General features: G+C 45.2%; 1 protein-coding gene across 1 annotated transcript in view; it reads left to right on the plus strand.

Annotated features, from left to right (window-relative positions):
- The first annotated feature begins 80 nt into the window (after window positions 1-80).
- The window catches only part of LOC146502884 (fibroblast growth factor 12-like), a 37,484-nt gene continuing 20,244 nt past the window's right edge, over window positions 81-17,320 (plus strand). Inside the window, exon 1 of the mRNA XM_085131623.1 lies at window positions 81-3,360. Coding sequence (XP_084987749.1) covers window positions 3,255-3,360 — 106 coding nt within the window. The 5' untranslated portion in view covers window positions 81-3,254. The remainder of the gene's footprint in view (window positions 3,361-17,320) is intronic.

A 17,320-nucleotide genomic window follows, 5' to 3' on the forward strand; every position in this document is an offset into this window, starting at 1 on the left:
ATGACTGCAGGAGATATTTAGTAAGATGAACAAGGCCCGAGCACAGAACCCTGTGGAGCTCCTTTATCCATTCTGACAGAGTCATCGTTTATTTTCTGCCTTTCGCTCAGAGGCAGACGGACACAGTTTGTTTTCTGCCCAAATCGGTCTCAGTTTATCCTCTGTCATCTTTACTGACGTCTGTCTGCATGAACTTATGACTGGGAAGAGCATCAGCACATAAAGTGAACTTAAAAAGCTTTTAATACCTCGTTAATTTAAGGTGCTGGGTCATGACCAGGTCTGGACGTGAGCTGAGCGCGCTCTGTAACAGAGAACCGTACAGAGGAGCCAATCACAGCATCTGATAAATGAACGTCTGATGACGTTATTGTTATGATAGTTCAGCACCTGACGCTGTCATTGGCTGGCTTTGCATGATTCACAGTTCAGAATAAACCCAGAGTTCGATCCTCTGTCTGAAACCAGCTCCCCGCCCACTGAGCCAGCTTTTCTCTGATTGGCTGCTCCTCGCATATGGCCATGTTAAAGATGCCCTCTCTTTGTGACATCATAGAGATCCAAGGATAGAAAAAAACTGTGAAACTATGTGTAGACTGATTACCGTACAAACACTGAGCTGATTATAAGATGCTTTACATAAGTGATCAGCTGACTGCAGGCACAGATTCAGCCTCAGCTTCTTCTCCTCTGGGTTCAGCTGCAGCTCTGAGCTCTGTTTTCCTTCCTCCATGTTTCTCGCTGTGTTTCATTCTTCTTCTCTGCCGAGCACCTAAAGGTTCTTATCTTTAACATAAACACAAAAAGAAGATCTCCAGAGAGAGCCGAGCCTGCTGACAGCTGATTGGTTCATTGATCACAGAGGGAAACGTGGATGCAGTGGGATGAACCATCTGTCCTTCAGTGCAGCACCCCCCCATCGTCACGCCCTGACGCCTGCTCTGCGCCCCCTGCTGGTCACACGGGGAACAGACTGCAGCAGCTCGAGGCTGCAGCTGAAAAACAAACACACGTCCTCAGCATCGGAGACAAAAGGAGGCTCGAGCCCCGCTGCTGGTCAGCTGTTTGCTCTCAGCCAACGCTCTCCAATAATCAGAGGATGTGAAGCTTCAAACATGACGATGGTGATGGTGTACGTGTAAACAGACTGAGCTCACAGAGGCTCTCAGCTCCAGTGGAGATTGTTTTTATAGGAACCTTCATCATCAGGAGCAAATGTAGAGACGTGGAAGCTCACTGAGTGTTTATTTACTGCTGTTAACCTCGTCTTCACACTTTAAACTGTGACATGAGTTCACTTTAAACACAGTTTAAACTCTAATCAGTAATAAGAAGTGATGTCACAGAGATGGGACATCCTTACATGGTCATCATCTTCAGGCGTGCTCCGCGCAGAAGCCCCTCCCACCTTCTGTTTAGTCTTTGAGTTTGTGACTAAAGCAGCTTGTTTCAGACCGAGGCTGCACCGAGGCTCGGTGTGAGATAAATAAAGATTCATGCAGAGCTGCTGTGGTGGAGGCCAGAGCGGAAAGACGGAGCTGGAAATGATCAAAATGAGGGAAAGATGGGAAATAAGCGGCTGATGTTGATCTGAAGGTGCAGAGCTGGAACATCTACCGGCACCTTAATATAATTTATTTATATACATAAAGTTCACATAAAGATTTTATGTAAAGTACTTTCAGGAAAATCTCCGGTATTGATTTGGATGTTTAAAATATTTATCATCACTTTGCTGTCATCAGAGCTGCGTCCTCGCCCTCCCTCATCACTAACACGCTCTCCGATCAGCTCCACAATTCAGGCTTCAGCCGAACGTTTTCTCCTTTAACAAGCAGCCGGTCTCCTCCGTCAGCTGCTCCGGAAACCCCGCTGGGATCTGCATCCGATACCTCTGCTTTCCTAAATCAATGCTGTGACATCACAGGACTGAGAGGAGTTACAGGTTCCAGCAGATGGTAGTCTTTGTTTTTGGCGTACTGGGAGCCAGATGACCTCAAACACAGACTGGATACCAGAGGATTTCCAGTTTCTCTCTGAAGTTCATGTTTGAGTTCTCTTGACGAATCACAGGTGATCACGCAGGTAGATAAGAGGGCGTGGCCTTCCTGATTACAGGCCAGCTTAGATATCAAAGAACCAATTAACAGGATCGTATCGAGAGAATGACAAAGATCATCAAATATAGCAAATAATGTAGATTTCTAAATAAACAGTAAATAAACCCGGTCCTAGTTGGTGTTTGGAGACAACTCACACGAGCCTTTGACTGGAGCCGTGACAGATCCACACACAAACGTCCTGAGAGGCTCCTGACACTTACACCTGTGACTTCTTTGAGCCAGAAGTGATTGAGTCTGCCTCCACAGGCTGTACAGGTGCGTCACACGGACACAGGTACCTGCTAATCTGTTACATCCAATTAAAATCCTGGAATTTTACTCAAAAAAACTGCAGCTCAGACTTCATAGGTGGTCTGTTACCACGGTGACCTCACAGCAGCCACATCATTGGTTGGATGATGTCATTAAAAAGGCTCCAACAGCACAAAATCAGTCCAGAGGTCCAGTTCAGGTGAAGCCTGACACCCACCTGTGTCACCACCCACCTGTCAGTCAAAGAGGCCACGCCCCTAATAATGCAAACTGTGTTATTGTATTTGCTTCACCTGAGATCTTCTCTCACTCCTCGTTATCTGGGGACTCGTACCTATTTTTAAAAGTTGGGTTTAGCAGCTAAAATAAGTAACAGACGATGTTTTTAGCCTCTCGTGCTTCATAAACTTGCTGAGGTTTGGTTTATGCTGCTTTGCATAACCAGGAGCTGCTGCAGGAACCAGCTGTGTAACCTGACCCCCCCTCTGTGATTTATCAGGCAGCAAACAGTGACACGGCTCGTGCTCGGGACAGGAAATCATACTTGAACCTCACTCACGGACCGAGTGAGTCGAACGCACAGCTGGGCGGGAACACGAACCTTCTGACGTCTGAAAACCTTTGAGGAGGCGACACGCGAGCGCTCGGTGTTTACTACGACTGTTGGCTGTTGGCTGTTGTCAGCGTTTCTCTCGGTATTAATGTAGCAGCAGCTGCGCGTGGTCACGTGGAGGCGCGTGCAGCACTCTGAGCCTCCGACTGTGTTTAACAGCGACTGGCTCTCGGCGACAGATCCAGTAGCTGCCTCATCGATTAGCGTACTGATCGACTGACTAATTAACTGACTGGAGCTTCAGCCTCAGTCAGCTTTCTGCTGCCATGACCCGTTATTACAGCCTGTTTCGGCGTCTGCTGTCCAGAGAGAGTAAAGGAGAGGAGGCCGATGAGGAGGAGGGCAGCGTTCACAAAGACAGCAGCCAGCAGGGTGAGTCCTCAGGAGACACGGCGCCCACCTGAGTCCTTTAATACTCACTTTGTTTTGTAGTGATCAGAGCTGGTGAAAGCAGAGGAAGACTCACAGCTCAGAATCACAGTTAGCATGTCCGCCTCTATAATCTTATCGTTTACTTTAAATAACAGAAATATGCACAAACATCTGTCCCTGAGTCCGGTCGCGCTGACTGCTTCTGTCTGTTGTTGCATGAAGCTGCAGAAACGTCTGTTTTAGGGGGGAGTTTATGTGAGAAGGTGTTTCTGATTCAGAATAGACTAACGAGTTTTAGCTTTGGGAGGTTTTGGCCTTTGTTCGTCTCCGAACCCTGAAACTTTCCAGAAGAGTTTGAGATCGTCTTCTGTGTTCTGGAAAATTCCTGGTGTGTTTGCAGCAGCAGGGTGGAGCAGCTGAGGGAAGTGCTTGATGGAGGTTTGCTAACAGGACGGCCATCAGAGAGTCATCTGCAGATAAACTGACGTTTAGTTCATGGAGGATGTTGTTAGCATGAATATCTCAAATACTTGAGATAAGCAGAGGTACAGAGCCTTGTGGTACACCATCGTTTAAGTGTAAAATATGTCCAAAACCAGAGACGTCACAATAATCATGAACCTACATTCTGACTGTGACCATCGTAAAGCACGCAGCGAACCAGAGAAGAGAGATGATGTTTCTCTGTAACTGATATCTTGTTCAAGTTAACCAATCAAGAGTCTAACATGGTTTTTGTGTTGTTATTGAGTTTTGGTCATTTTGTATTTGTTTGTCTGCCCAGTGTTTCCATGTCTGTTCTTCCCAAACACATCAGTAAAGCTGGATGTAAATGTGAAGTTTTACTGTCGACATTCATTCAAATGGCCACCAGGGCGGCGACATCTGTGGTTGCAGAAAGACTTCTGGTACTGTGTATGGCTGTATCCCAATTCAGGGTCTGCAGCCTCAACGATCCTCAAGGGCCGCGTACTCGAAGACCGCTAAGGCCGGAAGTGCGAGGCTTGTGAAATGGGACGGTCTAGCCTCCGTTGCGCTGCCCAGGTTGCCTAGCAACCATGATACTAACAGCTGGAAACGTTTCATACAGCTTTGTTTGACAGAAATGAAGGAGAAAATCTTTTGTTCATTTGTTTGTTTGTTTCTCTGATTAAGCTCAGCTATTGAACGGCGTATATTTTAAAGTAAAGGCTTTAAAACCAAGTTAGTACAAACGTCACTAATGTCACATGACTTTGCTGACATGTGGCCAACAGGAATGTTTTAATGTTCTTCGTTATTAAACATTTGCACATAAATAAGTGACATAATATTCAGTACTTACTTAAAGTTTACTCTTCGGCCGCTCCGCTTCTGCCGTCTGCGGCAAAATTATCCACACCCACCGCCGCGCTATGCATTCTGGGATATGTTGGGCCACGAAGTCTACACCGCCACGTCCTTAAAATTCAGGGAAATGAAGGACGCATTTGAGGGCCGCATTTCGAGCAGCCTTCGAATTGGGACAGCCTTCGTCGCGTCGTGGTGACGTAATTGGCCTTAAAATGCGGCCTTTAAGGCTGCAGACCCTGGATTGGGACACAGCCTATGTGTGAAGAAGGGGAAACGGCCCTCTGCCCTAAACTAGTTAGCCAATGAGCACGCAGTTTCAGTCACCATCATGGGGAAAATGCTGTGCTTGAGGTGTCATAGCACAACTTGCTAACCAGGTAGCGTCGCAGTGGGCGTGTCCATTTGTTATATTGCACTTGGCTCCTCCCTCTGTGCTCGTCTTCCTGTTAAGTGTTTGTCTTTTGGTTGGTTTTCTCGCCATATTTCAGTTTTTACTTCCTGCCTGCTTCTTGTCCTGCATCATCGTTGTTTCTAAAACCATCTGCAATATTCTGTTTCATCTCACTTTCTGTATTTTGCATTTATGTAAATACTTCAAGATTCAAGAAGGTTTGTTGTCATTTTGTAAGGTATTTATCAAAATCCACAGGCTGAAACTAAATCTGTGAAGAATAAGAATACAGTAATAAAAAAACCTGAAGGATAAATAAAAATCAAACAGCAGCTTCTGTAAAAGCACACTCGCTCAGCTGGCAGCGATCCTCTCACAGAGAGGGATCACTTCTTGGACGTTGTTGCCTCGTTGGAGGACGGCGCTGACGTGCATCTCTGTAGTCATCACTTTGGTTGAATCCCCACAGTCCCTGTCTGCTGAGCCACCAGCACACAGCACCGAGCCCACATGTATCATGACAGGTCAGCACAGACTGTAACAGCCTGCAGTCTGACTGTAGACAAGAGGACAGCGAAGCAGAGACGGCTGATCTGTTGCAAAGCAAGAAGACGATAAGTCAGGATAAAAGAAACAAAAGCTGTGAAAACTGAAAATCGATACATGTCGAATACGTCGACACGTCATCAGCTGATCTGTAGGTGAAGACTACACATGTGAAGAACACGGCACACCTGCTGCATGGATTTATTGTGTGTCTGTTTGGTGTGTTGTTGTGTTTTTGCGCTTGCTTGGATCCCATGTTGTGTTGCAGGTCGAGGTGTCTGTGCAGCAAAAGAAAGGCAAATGACATGCAAACACCTGAGTGTGACTGCAGGGACACAACCTGCGCACACAGTAAAACACCTGCGACTCGTATAAATGACAGAAAGCTCACAGAAAACTATTTTTTCTGCGCTTCATGAGCAGGTGTGTTTGTATGATGACGTTTAGCCTGTGAAGTATCAAAAACCAGCTTCTGCAAATGTTACTGTGCGTCCTCGCCGCGTCCTCGCCGCGTCCTCGCCGCGTCCTAACATGTCCCGTGTTCGTGGAAGATTATAAATATCAACGTTAAGGTCTCGGTGTCTCACACCTTCATCAGCTGATGACTGACAGATTCTCACATCACCAAAATATCTGCTTATATATAAACACACAAACCCATCAGCTGCTCGGCAGCAGGACAGAAACCTGTCGTCCTTCGTTTATAGACAGCAGGAAGTCTCAGTTAAACCTCACATCTGGACTCCAGGTGTCCACCCCCCTCCAATAACATGTCCTGATGTTTTTGGTTCCCAGGAATAAGCTGCAGTTCCTCTAACGTCCACTGGGGGTGTCAGTCCCCCCAGACTCCTCCAGCAGAACTAAACATGTTTACAACCTGATAAAACAAACTGGTTTCGTCTCTACAGATCATTGCCTGTTTATAATTACCATTTTTAGGGGCGTGGCCTGTTTGACTCGAGGTTTCCAGCAGTTTGCAGAAGCTTCTGTGACTTTATTTGAACGTTTTCCAAGCTCATCCTCTGACAGCTGGGAGTCGAGCTGAAGCGACAGGCTGATAAAACAACAGCCCAGAGCTGAAGCCATGATGATCCACGGTGACAATAAGCTCGTCTCTAACCTGAAAAACTGCTGAATTACTTTGGATAAGCGTGCCTAATAAACTGGCAGTGCGGGGGGAGATTCTGGGTCAGTTTTCTTGGAGTTTCTCGTTTTAGTTTCTGTGTCAAACAAAAAGCAGCGAGAGCAACATTTAAAGGCCTGTGACAGAAACAGAACACGCTAACTAAAATTAGCCCACACACTGTGTGTGTGTGTGCGTGTGTGTGTGTGTGTGTGTGTGTGTGTGTGTGTGTGTGTGTGTGCGTGTGTGTGTGCGTGTGTGTGTGTGTGTGTGTGTGTGTGTGTGTGTGTGTGTGTGTGTGTTGTCTCCGTTATATTCACAGCTCGGTGTATTTCTGTCTGAGCAGCTGTTCGTCTGCTCGGCTCAGTCAGCACTTTGCATTTCTGCTGCTCCGACCCGGAGACCCGTCCATATCAAGTGACTCCAGACGGACTCGAGTAGAAATCGCGCACACACACACACACTTGTTTATGTTTTGTAGGAAAAAGTCAGTTATTAAAATAAATGCAGACGCAGAATATCCTGTATGAGCACCTTTCTTCTTCAGCTCTCTGTTGTGCCGTTAAGCCGTCTCAGTCCTCCATCCTCTGTGGATGTTTCTGCCTTTGCTCTCAGGATGATCTCACGCTGCTTCAGTGATGTGAGGTTCGGGCTCTGGGAGGCCGACCCGTGACCGACGTGTGCGTTTCTACCCAGGTGTGCTTTCACTGCATTAACAGTGTGATTGGGATCATTGTGATGCTGAAAAATGAAGCTGCTGCCACGCAGATGTTTCCAGATGTTACTGCATGATGGCTCAAACTCTGACTTCATCAGTTTTATCAAAGATGTCCAACATCGCTGACTGACACGCAGCCCGAACCATGACAGAGTCTCCACCGTGTTTCTCTGATGTCTGAGCCTCTTTGATGGACCTCCTCCTGACCTCCTCCTGACCTTGATGTGCGTCCATCTCTCCATCAGACCTGTTCCTCTGCTCAGTGAAGCAACTTCCTGACAGCCGTCCTTCCACTGAGAGCATCTCTGATGAAGCTTCGGTGAAACAGTCGATCACCGTCTCTCAGCTCCTGTGTCAGGTCCTCCAGGTCTGCTGTAGATCTTTAGTTTTTCAGACCACGTGGGTCAAACTTAAGGAGAAGCAGAAACACGTCACTGCTTGGTCGGCAGCTCGTCACAGATTTATCTTTCATGTTAACTTCCTGTTTCTAATTCAGTTTGGTTTCTGAAAGTTTCCAGAGTTGGTTTCTTTTTTTCAGCTGTTTTACAGTCTTTACATCCTCAGTTCTAGTTTAGTCTCATAAACCCACATTTTACTACAGTAGAGGAAACACTATGAGCTCATTTTGAATTTGATGGCAGAAACGCGTCGTAGGACTTTGGATATCTGATCATCTGCAGTGAATAATAACGTTTCAGGACGAAGCAGAGCCATAAACCTGCATTCTATCTTGAGGCCACCAGATGGCGATAGCTGTGGCTGCGGTCAGCGGGAAAGCAGCTTTTCTGGCTTGAACACTTCTTGTGGACTCATCCACTTTCAGTCACAGTTGAGTCGTCCTCTGCATGCTGATTGGCTTTAGGCTCGTCAATCACAAGTCCAAGATTCACAGTTATAGAAACCATCAGTGTGACAGTCGCAGAACGCCTCAGGTTAGACTTCAGCAGGTGTCCTGCATCATAAACTCCAACGTCTGAAACCGAATAAAAACAGGTTATAAATTCAGTTCAGATGATTTTTAATTGTGCAGACGCTCGGTGCTGATACCAAACAAACGTGTGTGTGTGTGTGTGTGTGTGTGTGTGTGTGTGTGTGCAGTGCTGGCATCTCTATAACTAATTTACTCGACTGACATTGGACGTTACTGAAAATGACTCTTTAGCTGATGGAGGAAGAGAAAGCTGACCTCGAGCTGCTGCTGTGTGAACGTGTGGTTTAAAATGAGAACATGAGTGTTTTCAGCTTCTCTTTTTAATCCTTCAAAGTGTCTGACATGATGACATGAATGATTCACAACGACCGAAACATCGTCTGAAAACACACAGAAGAGGAGCTGAGGAAGAGGAGCTGTAGAAGGGTCTCTGTCTCCCTCTGCTGGGCACCGTCGGCATCTCCTCCTCCTCCATGAGACTGAGAGGAAACACACAGCAACAAATACAGAGGACAGCTGCAAACTACATGTGTCACTATGAGAATAACTGTGGATATGAACCACAGATATGAGGTGAGATGTGACCAGCAGAGGTCTGAGAAAGGAGCTCAGGCGTCTGCAGAGACTCGTGAACTGAACCCTCCGGATGATTCAGCAGACGTGGTGGTAAAAGTTCATGTTCCAGGTCAGAAAAAAGGTTTTAATCCTGATTTCAGTGATTTTTGTAGGTGTAGTGTTTATTGTGACGAATGCTTCAGATTTATGTGGATCTGAATCTTTTTGGTTTCTTTGTCTTTTTGATTGTTTGATCTGTTGAGGTTTTTTGTCTTTTTAACTGCGAGGTCTGCACCTGACCCTTGGAGAGGGGGAAGCTCTGTAACATCCACCAGGTGACCTGTTTAGGGTTAGGAGTTCTTTCTAGTAGACAGTGAACGCCACACCCACTTCAGGGCTCAGTGTGTGGAGAAAGAGGAAACAGGAAAACATCCAGACGAACAGAAACGCTCCAGGCTCTGAGAGTTAGGGTTTGGCTTTAAGAGTGACTGAGGGTGGAGTTAGGTCTGCATCACCCCTTTCTACTGAATTTTCACCCACTTGGATTAATTTGGAACCGCAAAATGAATTTAAGAAACCTGAAAAGCAACATCTTGTTTTTGAAGATTTGTTTTTTTGCACTCTAACGTTAGCGGGTTCAGCAGAGACCCGTCTGATGCTAAATCCACAGCATGCAGGTAAAAGTCAATGTGGTGTAAAGCACTTTGATTGGCTGAAAAAAACTAGAAAGGGGTTTTATATTCCAATCGCCTCAAAGCTGAGGCGAGGTTAACCCTTGCTGCTTCACTGCGTTCACGTTAGCTTAAACGCTGCTGCTAGCCACATGCTAAATACACAGTCTCATCTAGAAATTACCTTTAAAGTTTCAGGCAGGAAGGATCACTGGAGCTCCTTTTAGGTGGGTATCTATCTATATATTACAAGTATGGTTGTCATAGCAACAATTAGATGAGTAGTCAGCTAGATGAGTCAGCAGTTAGCATCAGACAAGCTAGCTACAGGTACTGTTGATGTACAACAGGCTGAATCTTTCCCACCTGTGCAGGCAGCCACCGTGCTCTCTCGCAGTATTTGCATAATGTGGTTTGATTGGTCAGTGCTTCAAAAGTTAAATCTCAACGTTGGCCGCAAGCAAAACGTCCAGAATGCAGTTTGTGACGACGCCTCGCTGACAGCGAATAAGAAGCAGCCGTGTCAGCTTGAGCTTTGGCTGTTCAGTTCTTCTTCTGTGGTGTTTATTCAGGAGGAAAGTCACAGGTGGATGTGAACCTCTTCAGATCCACCAGGCTGCAGGATGTAGAGAAGCTGCTTTGTGTTCAGTCTGTGGTCATGTGATCAGGGCTGGACTGGGACAAAAATGGGCCCGGGCATTTTGACTAGAGACCGGCCCCCCAGGTATTAAAGCCATAAAGCCTTTGAATGAAAACAGACGCTGTTGTGACAGTGATGTACAGTCTTGTTGGTATATGTGTGATTTCTATACATTTTACATCAGAGAAAAACTTTGGTTGTAAGATTCAGATAATTATTTATTAAAAGTTTTTAAATGACATAACAAAGAAAAGTATTTCTTTGTGCCCCCCTCTCCCTGTTAATGCCCCACCTGGCCCCCTGGCAACACTTTGCTAGACCCGCCCCTGCACAGTTACCAGCTGTCAGCTACTTAGAAAAGGATCCTGGTGTTATTTGTCTCTCAGAAACAGTTCATAACTTCAACTCATCCATGTCACCTAAAAGGTAAACCTGTTTCTCCATCACCTGTTCAGCTCTGATGATTCAGTAAGGACATCTCCTGGTTTCATCTTTCTGGGGCAAAGTGGGCGATAAACAAACAAGAGAGAAAAGACGATCAGCTGATCATTGATCAGTTTCATGATTAAAGTAGTAACAGGAGAGCGAGGGGGGAGAATGAGAGGAGAAGAGGCAGCTGCAGCGTAAAGACAGAATAACTCCAGCTTTGTGTCTTTTTCATTGTAGCTGAAGTTCGGGACAAACTGTTCCTTCTCAGCTCAACATGAAACGCGTCATATTTTCTCTGAATACGAGACGACTCCGTTTTGTACAGGACGGTTGGAAACTCTAATAACAAACCTTATGAATAAAATAAAGTTCACTGTCAGTAACATCATAGCACCACCCAGCTGGATAGAAACTCCGTCATGCTAGCTAGTAGCGGTACGAGTTATTGTAACTGACTGTAAAAAGTCATCACAACGAAAATAAACTCCACTTGGTTTATATCTGACCCAGATATTGACCCAGAGTTATTGTTACACATCAACCAGCATCTGGACAATATGTATCATCGGCCCACCGGGCATTTAGCCATGCATGTGATCATTCAAGCCTCGATACGGCGTCACACTAACTCCACCTCATTAAAATATATTATATTTATATATGTATATGTAAAACACATAATCTCTTACACAATCCAAGTGTTTACGGCCTATTTCCAGATCAGGGAAAAGTTACTTTAATGTTTCTTTGTAGGTTTAAGGTAAAAGTGGAAAAAACATCAACTTTATATCCAAACATTAAATCCAAAACAAGAAGAAAACAGATTAAAAAACTTTATGAACTGATTCCTCCCCACAGACTCAAACCTGCAGTTCACATGACATCCAGCAGATGGCAGCATCTCTCCAGTGAACAGAGCCCGTTCACTGAGACAGAAATACTCAAACGTTATCAAATTTATATTACATAACACTTAAAACGAATCAGAGTCCATATAATAAAAAAACCCTTTCCCTGCTTTCACAGAGGAAAAAATTCCTTTCTTTCTGCGTTCCTGGGAATGACCAAATAAAGACTTTCACAGTTCTTCACACATCATTTCTATTTTCCATTAAATCAAGTCAAAATCAATAAACTACACGTGTTACATAAAAGCTCTCCACCTGATGCCCTCACTGTTATGTAAAGCACATATGAAGTGCTGCTGTTTTTAATCAGATTCATGTTGTAGATGCAGCAGAGTCCAGTCTGACCGCACCTCTGGACGTGTCGTTCACGCCGTCCTATAAAGTCGTCTCAATCCCGCTTCTCGGATCATCTCTGTGATGGCGGGCCGGCTTTCTGAGCTTGTGTTTGTTATGAGCAGTGAGTCATCGGCAGGAGAAACGGCAGATTTTCAAAAATATATCGCTGTGTGCACGCTCGGCGTGAAACAATAGACGGAGGAACAATACGTGCTGCTGTTAACATTTTCAACATCCAGCGGCCGTCCTCTGTGCCGCCCACGCCGCTGTTTGTTGGAGTCTTTCCTCAGTTTTGGGCTGAATGTGTCTCTGATGGACCTGGAATAGATTTTTTCCAGGTTATTTTTGAAAACACCTCCCGTCTCATACTTACTGTCTTCCTGCAAGTAAATCCCAGAGCTGTCCTGGTTCATCATCGCGGCCTTTTGATCTCGCTTTGCACATCTTCCTCGTTCCTGTTTTCTCCTGTTTCCTGTGTTCACTCTCACAGTGCTTATTGTTTTGATTATGTTCACCTGTGCCTCATCTTTTGTTTCTTTCAGAAACTAATAATTTACCTCATCTCTTTCTTGGTCCCTTCCTTCCTCAGTTCACAGGTTCGATCCTTGATTAAGTGCCTCACTCGTGTCACACTCTCTCTCCTTCTTTTCTTGCTGTGGTTGTTTTCCTTATCGAGTTTACCTGCTCCACATTCTCACCTTTCTGTTTAGACCAACACATTCCTACCACAGTGTTTAGTCGTTGTTGGTTTGTTATTGGTCCCTGTTTCAGTTATTTATGTTTCAGTCTAACCTCTTTATTACAGGACAGCAGTGAGAGCAGAGCTGTGCAGCTTAGTGGGTCTAAACCACCTTTTGCTGTGAGTCAGACTCTGTGGTTAACTCACTGTGTTGGGCAGAAGACAAATGCAGTATTAAACACATATATTCAGTCTGAGAGGTTCTCTCAATCCATGAGCAACCTGTGTACTGCGAGTACTGTGAGTACTGTGAGTACTGTGAGTACTGTGAGTACTGCATTCTCTGGCAGTTTAATGGTGTTGCTGTTGCCCTGCTGACATTCTGCTGCCCTCTGATGAGGCAGTCTGTCTATTGATCAGGAAACATACCTGAACTGTACCCGCGCACACACACACACACACACACACACACACACACACACACACACACACACCTGCTGGGTGTTAATGAGCCGTGGGATCGATTGTGTTGCTGCCACAGTGGATTTCCTGTCCTTCGGTCCTGGACCCTCCCAGGTATGAACCTATCACACTTACATTATTCAGCAGATGTCGAACCTGCGACCATCAGGACAGGTCAGTGATGTCGTACAGGTGTTTGTCTACAGTGAACAGTTGGAGGATAAATATCAACAGTAGCAAGCTAACAGTTTGACAGTCGTCTTGTCGCTGATGCAGGCTGCAGAGTCGATGTGGACCAAACAAACCCTGAATTAAACTCATCTGTCCTGACATCACTTATAGAAACGACACAAAGTACTAAAAGTGTATAAAAAGAAGAAGAAAAGGGTTTGTTTAAGCTTAAAGCTGCAGTTCCTCCAATGGCCACATACATAGAAATCGGTAACTTCCTCCTGTGACACCTTCTGATCCCAGCTGGTGTCTCGGGGACGTTCATGTCGATGGCTTGGATCTTCAATTCAATTTTCAATTCAATTTTATTTATATAGCGCCAAATCACAACAAATGTCGCCTCAAGGCGCTTCATAGATACAGAGAAAAGCCCAACAATCATATGACCCCCTATGAGCAGCACTTTGGCGACAGTGGGAAGGAAAAACTCCCTTAAAAACTCTTATTGCTGCCGTTCAGCTTCTCAGCACGTGTCGCTCTTACAGCTCTGACATCCTGATGTCCTCGCTGCAGATCCTGATTACATGGATCACTGAGTCGATGCCTCGCTCTATCGTGGCGTACGGATTTAAGTCGTGCATGTACAGGATGTGACTGATGGTCACTCCACTCCTGAATCTATGTGCGTCTCTGCTTTTGCCGACGAGCTTCAGGTCTGTGGAGAACACTGGACGGTGCTTCGTATCTTTATCTTCCACGCTTGTGTGGTTGCCTTGGAGTTGGCCTCCAGCGTTTTCTTTACTATGATTTTTCCGTGCTCTTGGCAGGCGTCCACGTGTTCACCAATCAATAGAAAGTGGGCTTTTAAGGAATGGAGGAGCTACAAGGAGATGTGCGATGTGCTAGACTAAACTTGAGAAGAGCTGGATTTAGCCCACAGACCTCAGAGAACTGGGTTAAGAGATTTAGAGGCAGACATGAGCACATCTCCTCTCAAATAAGCATTTTCATTTGTTTCTACAGATATCAGAAAGCAGTAAGTTAATAACACGATCCTTTTAACGTCGAGTGAGTCAGACATTGTTGACCTGATCTGGAAGGATAACTGGCAGCGTCAGGATCTGATAATCAGAGTGAGCGACGGAGACGTTTGTCCTCCCTCGGTCCCACTGAGCAGGTACGAGGACGCAAATACACGACAGTAATTAAAGACGCTGACCTGTTTTTTTTCTGCGAGAGTGTAGGCCTACATTCAGCATGATGGTGCGTTCACTGACACGTGCGCACCCGGTTAGTGACGAAGTTAATCCCATTCAGTTTCACTTCGGTGCATGAGCATGGATCCTGCTGGACGCCTCGGCCTCAGGTCCAGAGACAAACCAAAGAGAGGTGGAGCCTTCGTCTTTAACGGCGCTGAAATGACCTGTTTGCTGAAAGTGTTTCACACTTGTCACCGGGTCAAACTGCAGGATTTCACTCTTCAGAAAGAAAAATGAGATGATCTGGATCAGAACCAGATCCTAAAACCCCCAAAATGTGCTTTAATCAGCAGATTTAACAGGAGAATAGCTGCAGCAGCTCAGTACGCCGCATAGGAAGCAAAGGTTACCAGCGTTTTAGCATAAGTGCCCACCCCCATAATAATAAGATCTTGTGGTCACCTGTCTTTAGCACAGTAGGTGTAGACGTCTGACTAAGAAGCCATTTGTGGGGTTTCAGGTACCTCACCACCTGTTAGGTGAGTTGTTTGAGCCGAACACTCAGATGCTCTGAGTTCTCGGTTTGGACTGATTACTGGTAACACTGGGCCTATACGTGCCCCTCGGTAGGCTTACAGAGTTGGTCAATCAGATGAAAGCTCACTTATTGGGAGGGCTTAAAGAAACTGTAATGTAATGTAAAGTTATGCCTTGAAGTACCAGAATAAAAATATGGATCTGTATTATTTTCCATTTACACATCAATGCATCAATGCAAACACGGTAATTAAAACACAAATATGCAGATATTAATGGCTACTGGATGCCAGAAATATGACAGCAACCTCTAAAAATGAAGCCAACACACAGGTGCAGTCCCTCTGATGTCCACAGGGGGCGCCAGAGTCAGTCCAAAAAGACTCCCACAGCAGAAATAAGTGCGTTTACAGCCTGACAGAAAAACTATTTTGGTCTCTATAAATCATTTCTTCCTTCGTAGGACAATTTATTAATAACTCAATTTATTAATAACTCAATTTATTAATAACTCAATTTATTAATAACTCAATTTATTAATAACTCACCTGGTGGCTGCCCACTGCTTTGCTGAGTGAATGGGTCACATGCAGAGAGGAATTTCCCCACAGGGATCAATAAAAGTTTATTTTTTGTTAATGTTCAAAATGATGAGGCCTGAACTATGTGGCGATTTTCTAGAGAAGTGTGCTCGTTGCTAATAATTCTGTAATAATTACTGTTTTTGAATTTTCTCAAACTGTGTCCTGCTACAAAAACAACCCCAAAATCCTAAAATTCAGTCGTTTTATTTTTCAATCAGGTCAGTGAAAACGTAGCTTTTGAAGTTGTTTTCATGCTGATGCTCTCCAGAACATGTTTGTGCGCAGACGAGGCGAACGCTGATTTTGTGCTGCAATCTCAAATGTGCAGAAAAGATGATATCAGACAGCGCCGTGTTGTTTGCAGGATTCTGACTGAGCTGCTTTTGCCTTTCCTGTAGATATATTTTCAAAACAAAAGCAGAAAATCCTCATTTAAAAATTGATGAGGTCTTCTAACCACGCTCGTGTCTATAAAAACTATTTTGGTCTCTATAAATCATTTCTTCCTTCATAGGACAATTTATTAATAACTCACCTGTTTAAATTGTATTAAGGTTTAAAGTTTGCATTAATAGATCCATTGGTGACACAGGCGGCTGTAGCTGCTGGCTTCACCTGAACTGCACCTCTGGACTGTATGTGCTGTTGGAGCCGTTTTAATGACATCATCTGACCAATAGCACGACTGCTGAGAGGTTAACTGTATTAACAATCAGTTGTAGAAGCAGTAGTAGTAAGAGGTCTGAAATAAAGAGGCTTCAGTGGAAATCTTATGCCAAAGAATCATTTAACGAATCTAGAAAAATGCTGTGTTTTAATCCATATTTGAAATGTTGTAGATTTATCTCTTTCATAATGAGGCTCAGACTCAGCCGTGTGCACAGAGCTGGGATCAGTTTTCTGGATTTGTCTCCCCACCTGAGGCTGCAGCTTTCCAGCATTCGCAGCGTGATCAGATGTGAAGCGATGAGTGAATCATTTCTGCTCTGAGCGCAGAACGACAGGACGGCGGGCTGAGTGTCAGATCACGCCGTTGCCTGCGGGCTCAGAGAGCTTTTCCTGACTTGGAGCAGATCTCACGGTTATTCAGCCGCGGCGACGTGTTCGTGAGCCGTGTGTGCTGCCGCTGTAGCGATGCAGCGGGAATAAAGATGCCTTTATGTAACCCTGCAGTTGACTTCACAGCCCTGACAGGAAATGTGAGCGCGGCACAGCAGAGAGGCTTCAGAGCAGAAACTGAGAGGTTGCAGAGCTCAACAATTTAACATGCGCCTTGTTTCCGTTGTTTTAAACTGACTACATGCTTCATGGAAAAAGACTTTTACCGCACCGCGTTTATCTGCTCCCTCCGTGAATAAATCAGAATCTCCTCGGGGCTTCTGCTCCATAATAAAACCCACAGCAGCAAGAGATGGGCCACAAATCACTGTTAAATAAGCCGTCTGCTATGTAGTAATATAAATGTAAATATCTGGTTTCATCAGGAATATGATCAGATGAGGAAAAGATCAGGACATTTCTGTTTCCTGCACCCATCCATCCACCCCAACCTCCTCCATGCAAAACCAAACAACCTCAAAGTGGATGGACCCACACAAGAGCTACTCTGCAGCGTAGTCACACCTACCGGCCAGCGGACACTGATGAGGATGTAACAGACAGGGAGGAACGCTGGTTTGAGGGCGGAGTCAAGGAGGCCATTTACGTGAAAAGGGAAAGACCATCTCTGAATGGAGGAGGGGCCTAAG

This window comes from Neolamprologus multifasciatus, chromosome 14 (genome assembly GCF_963576455.1).
Source record: "Neolamprologus multifasciatus chromosome 14, fNeoMul1.2, whole genome shotgun sequence".
Lineage (NCBI taxonomy): Eukaryota > Metazoa > Chordata > Actinopteri > Cichliformes > Cichlidae > Neolamprologus > Neolamprologus multifasciatus.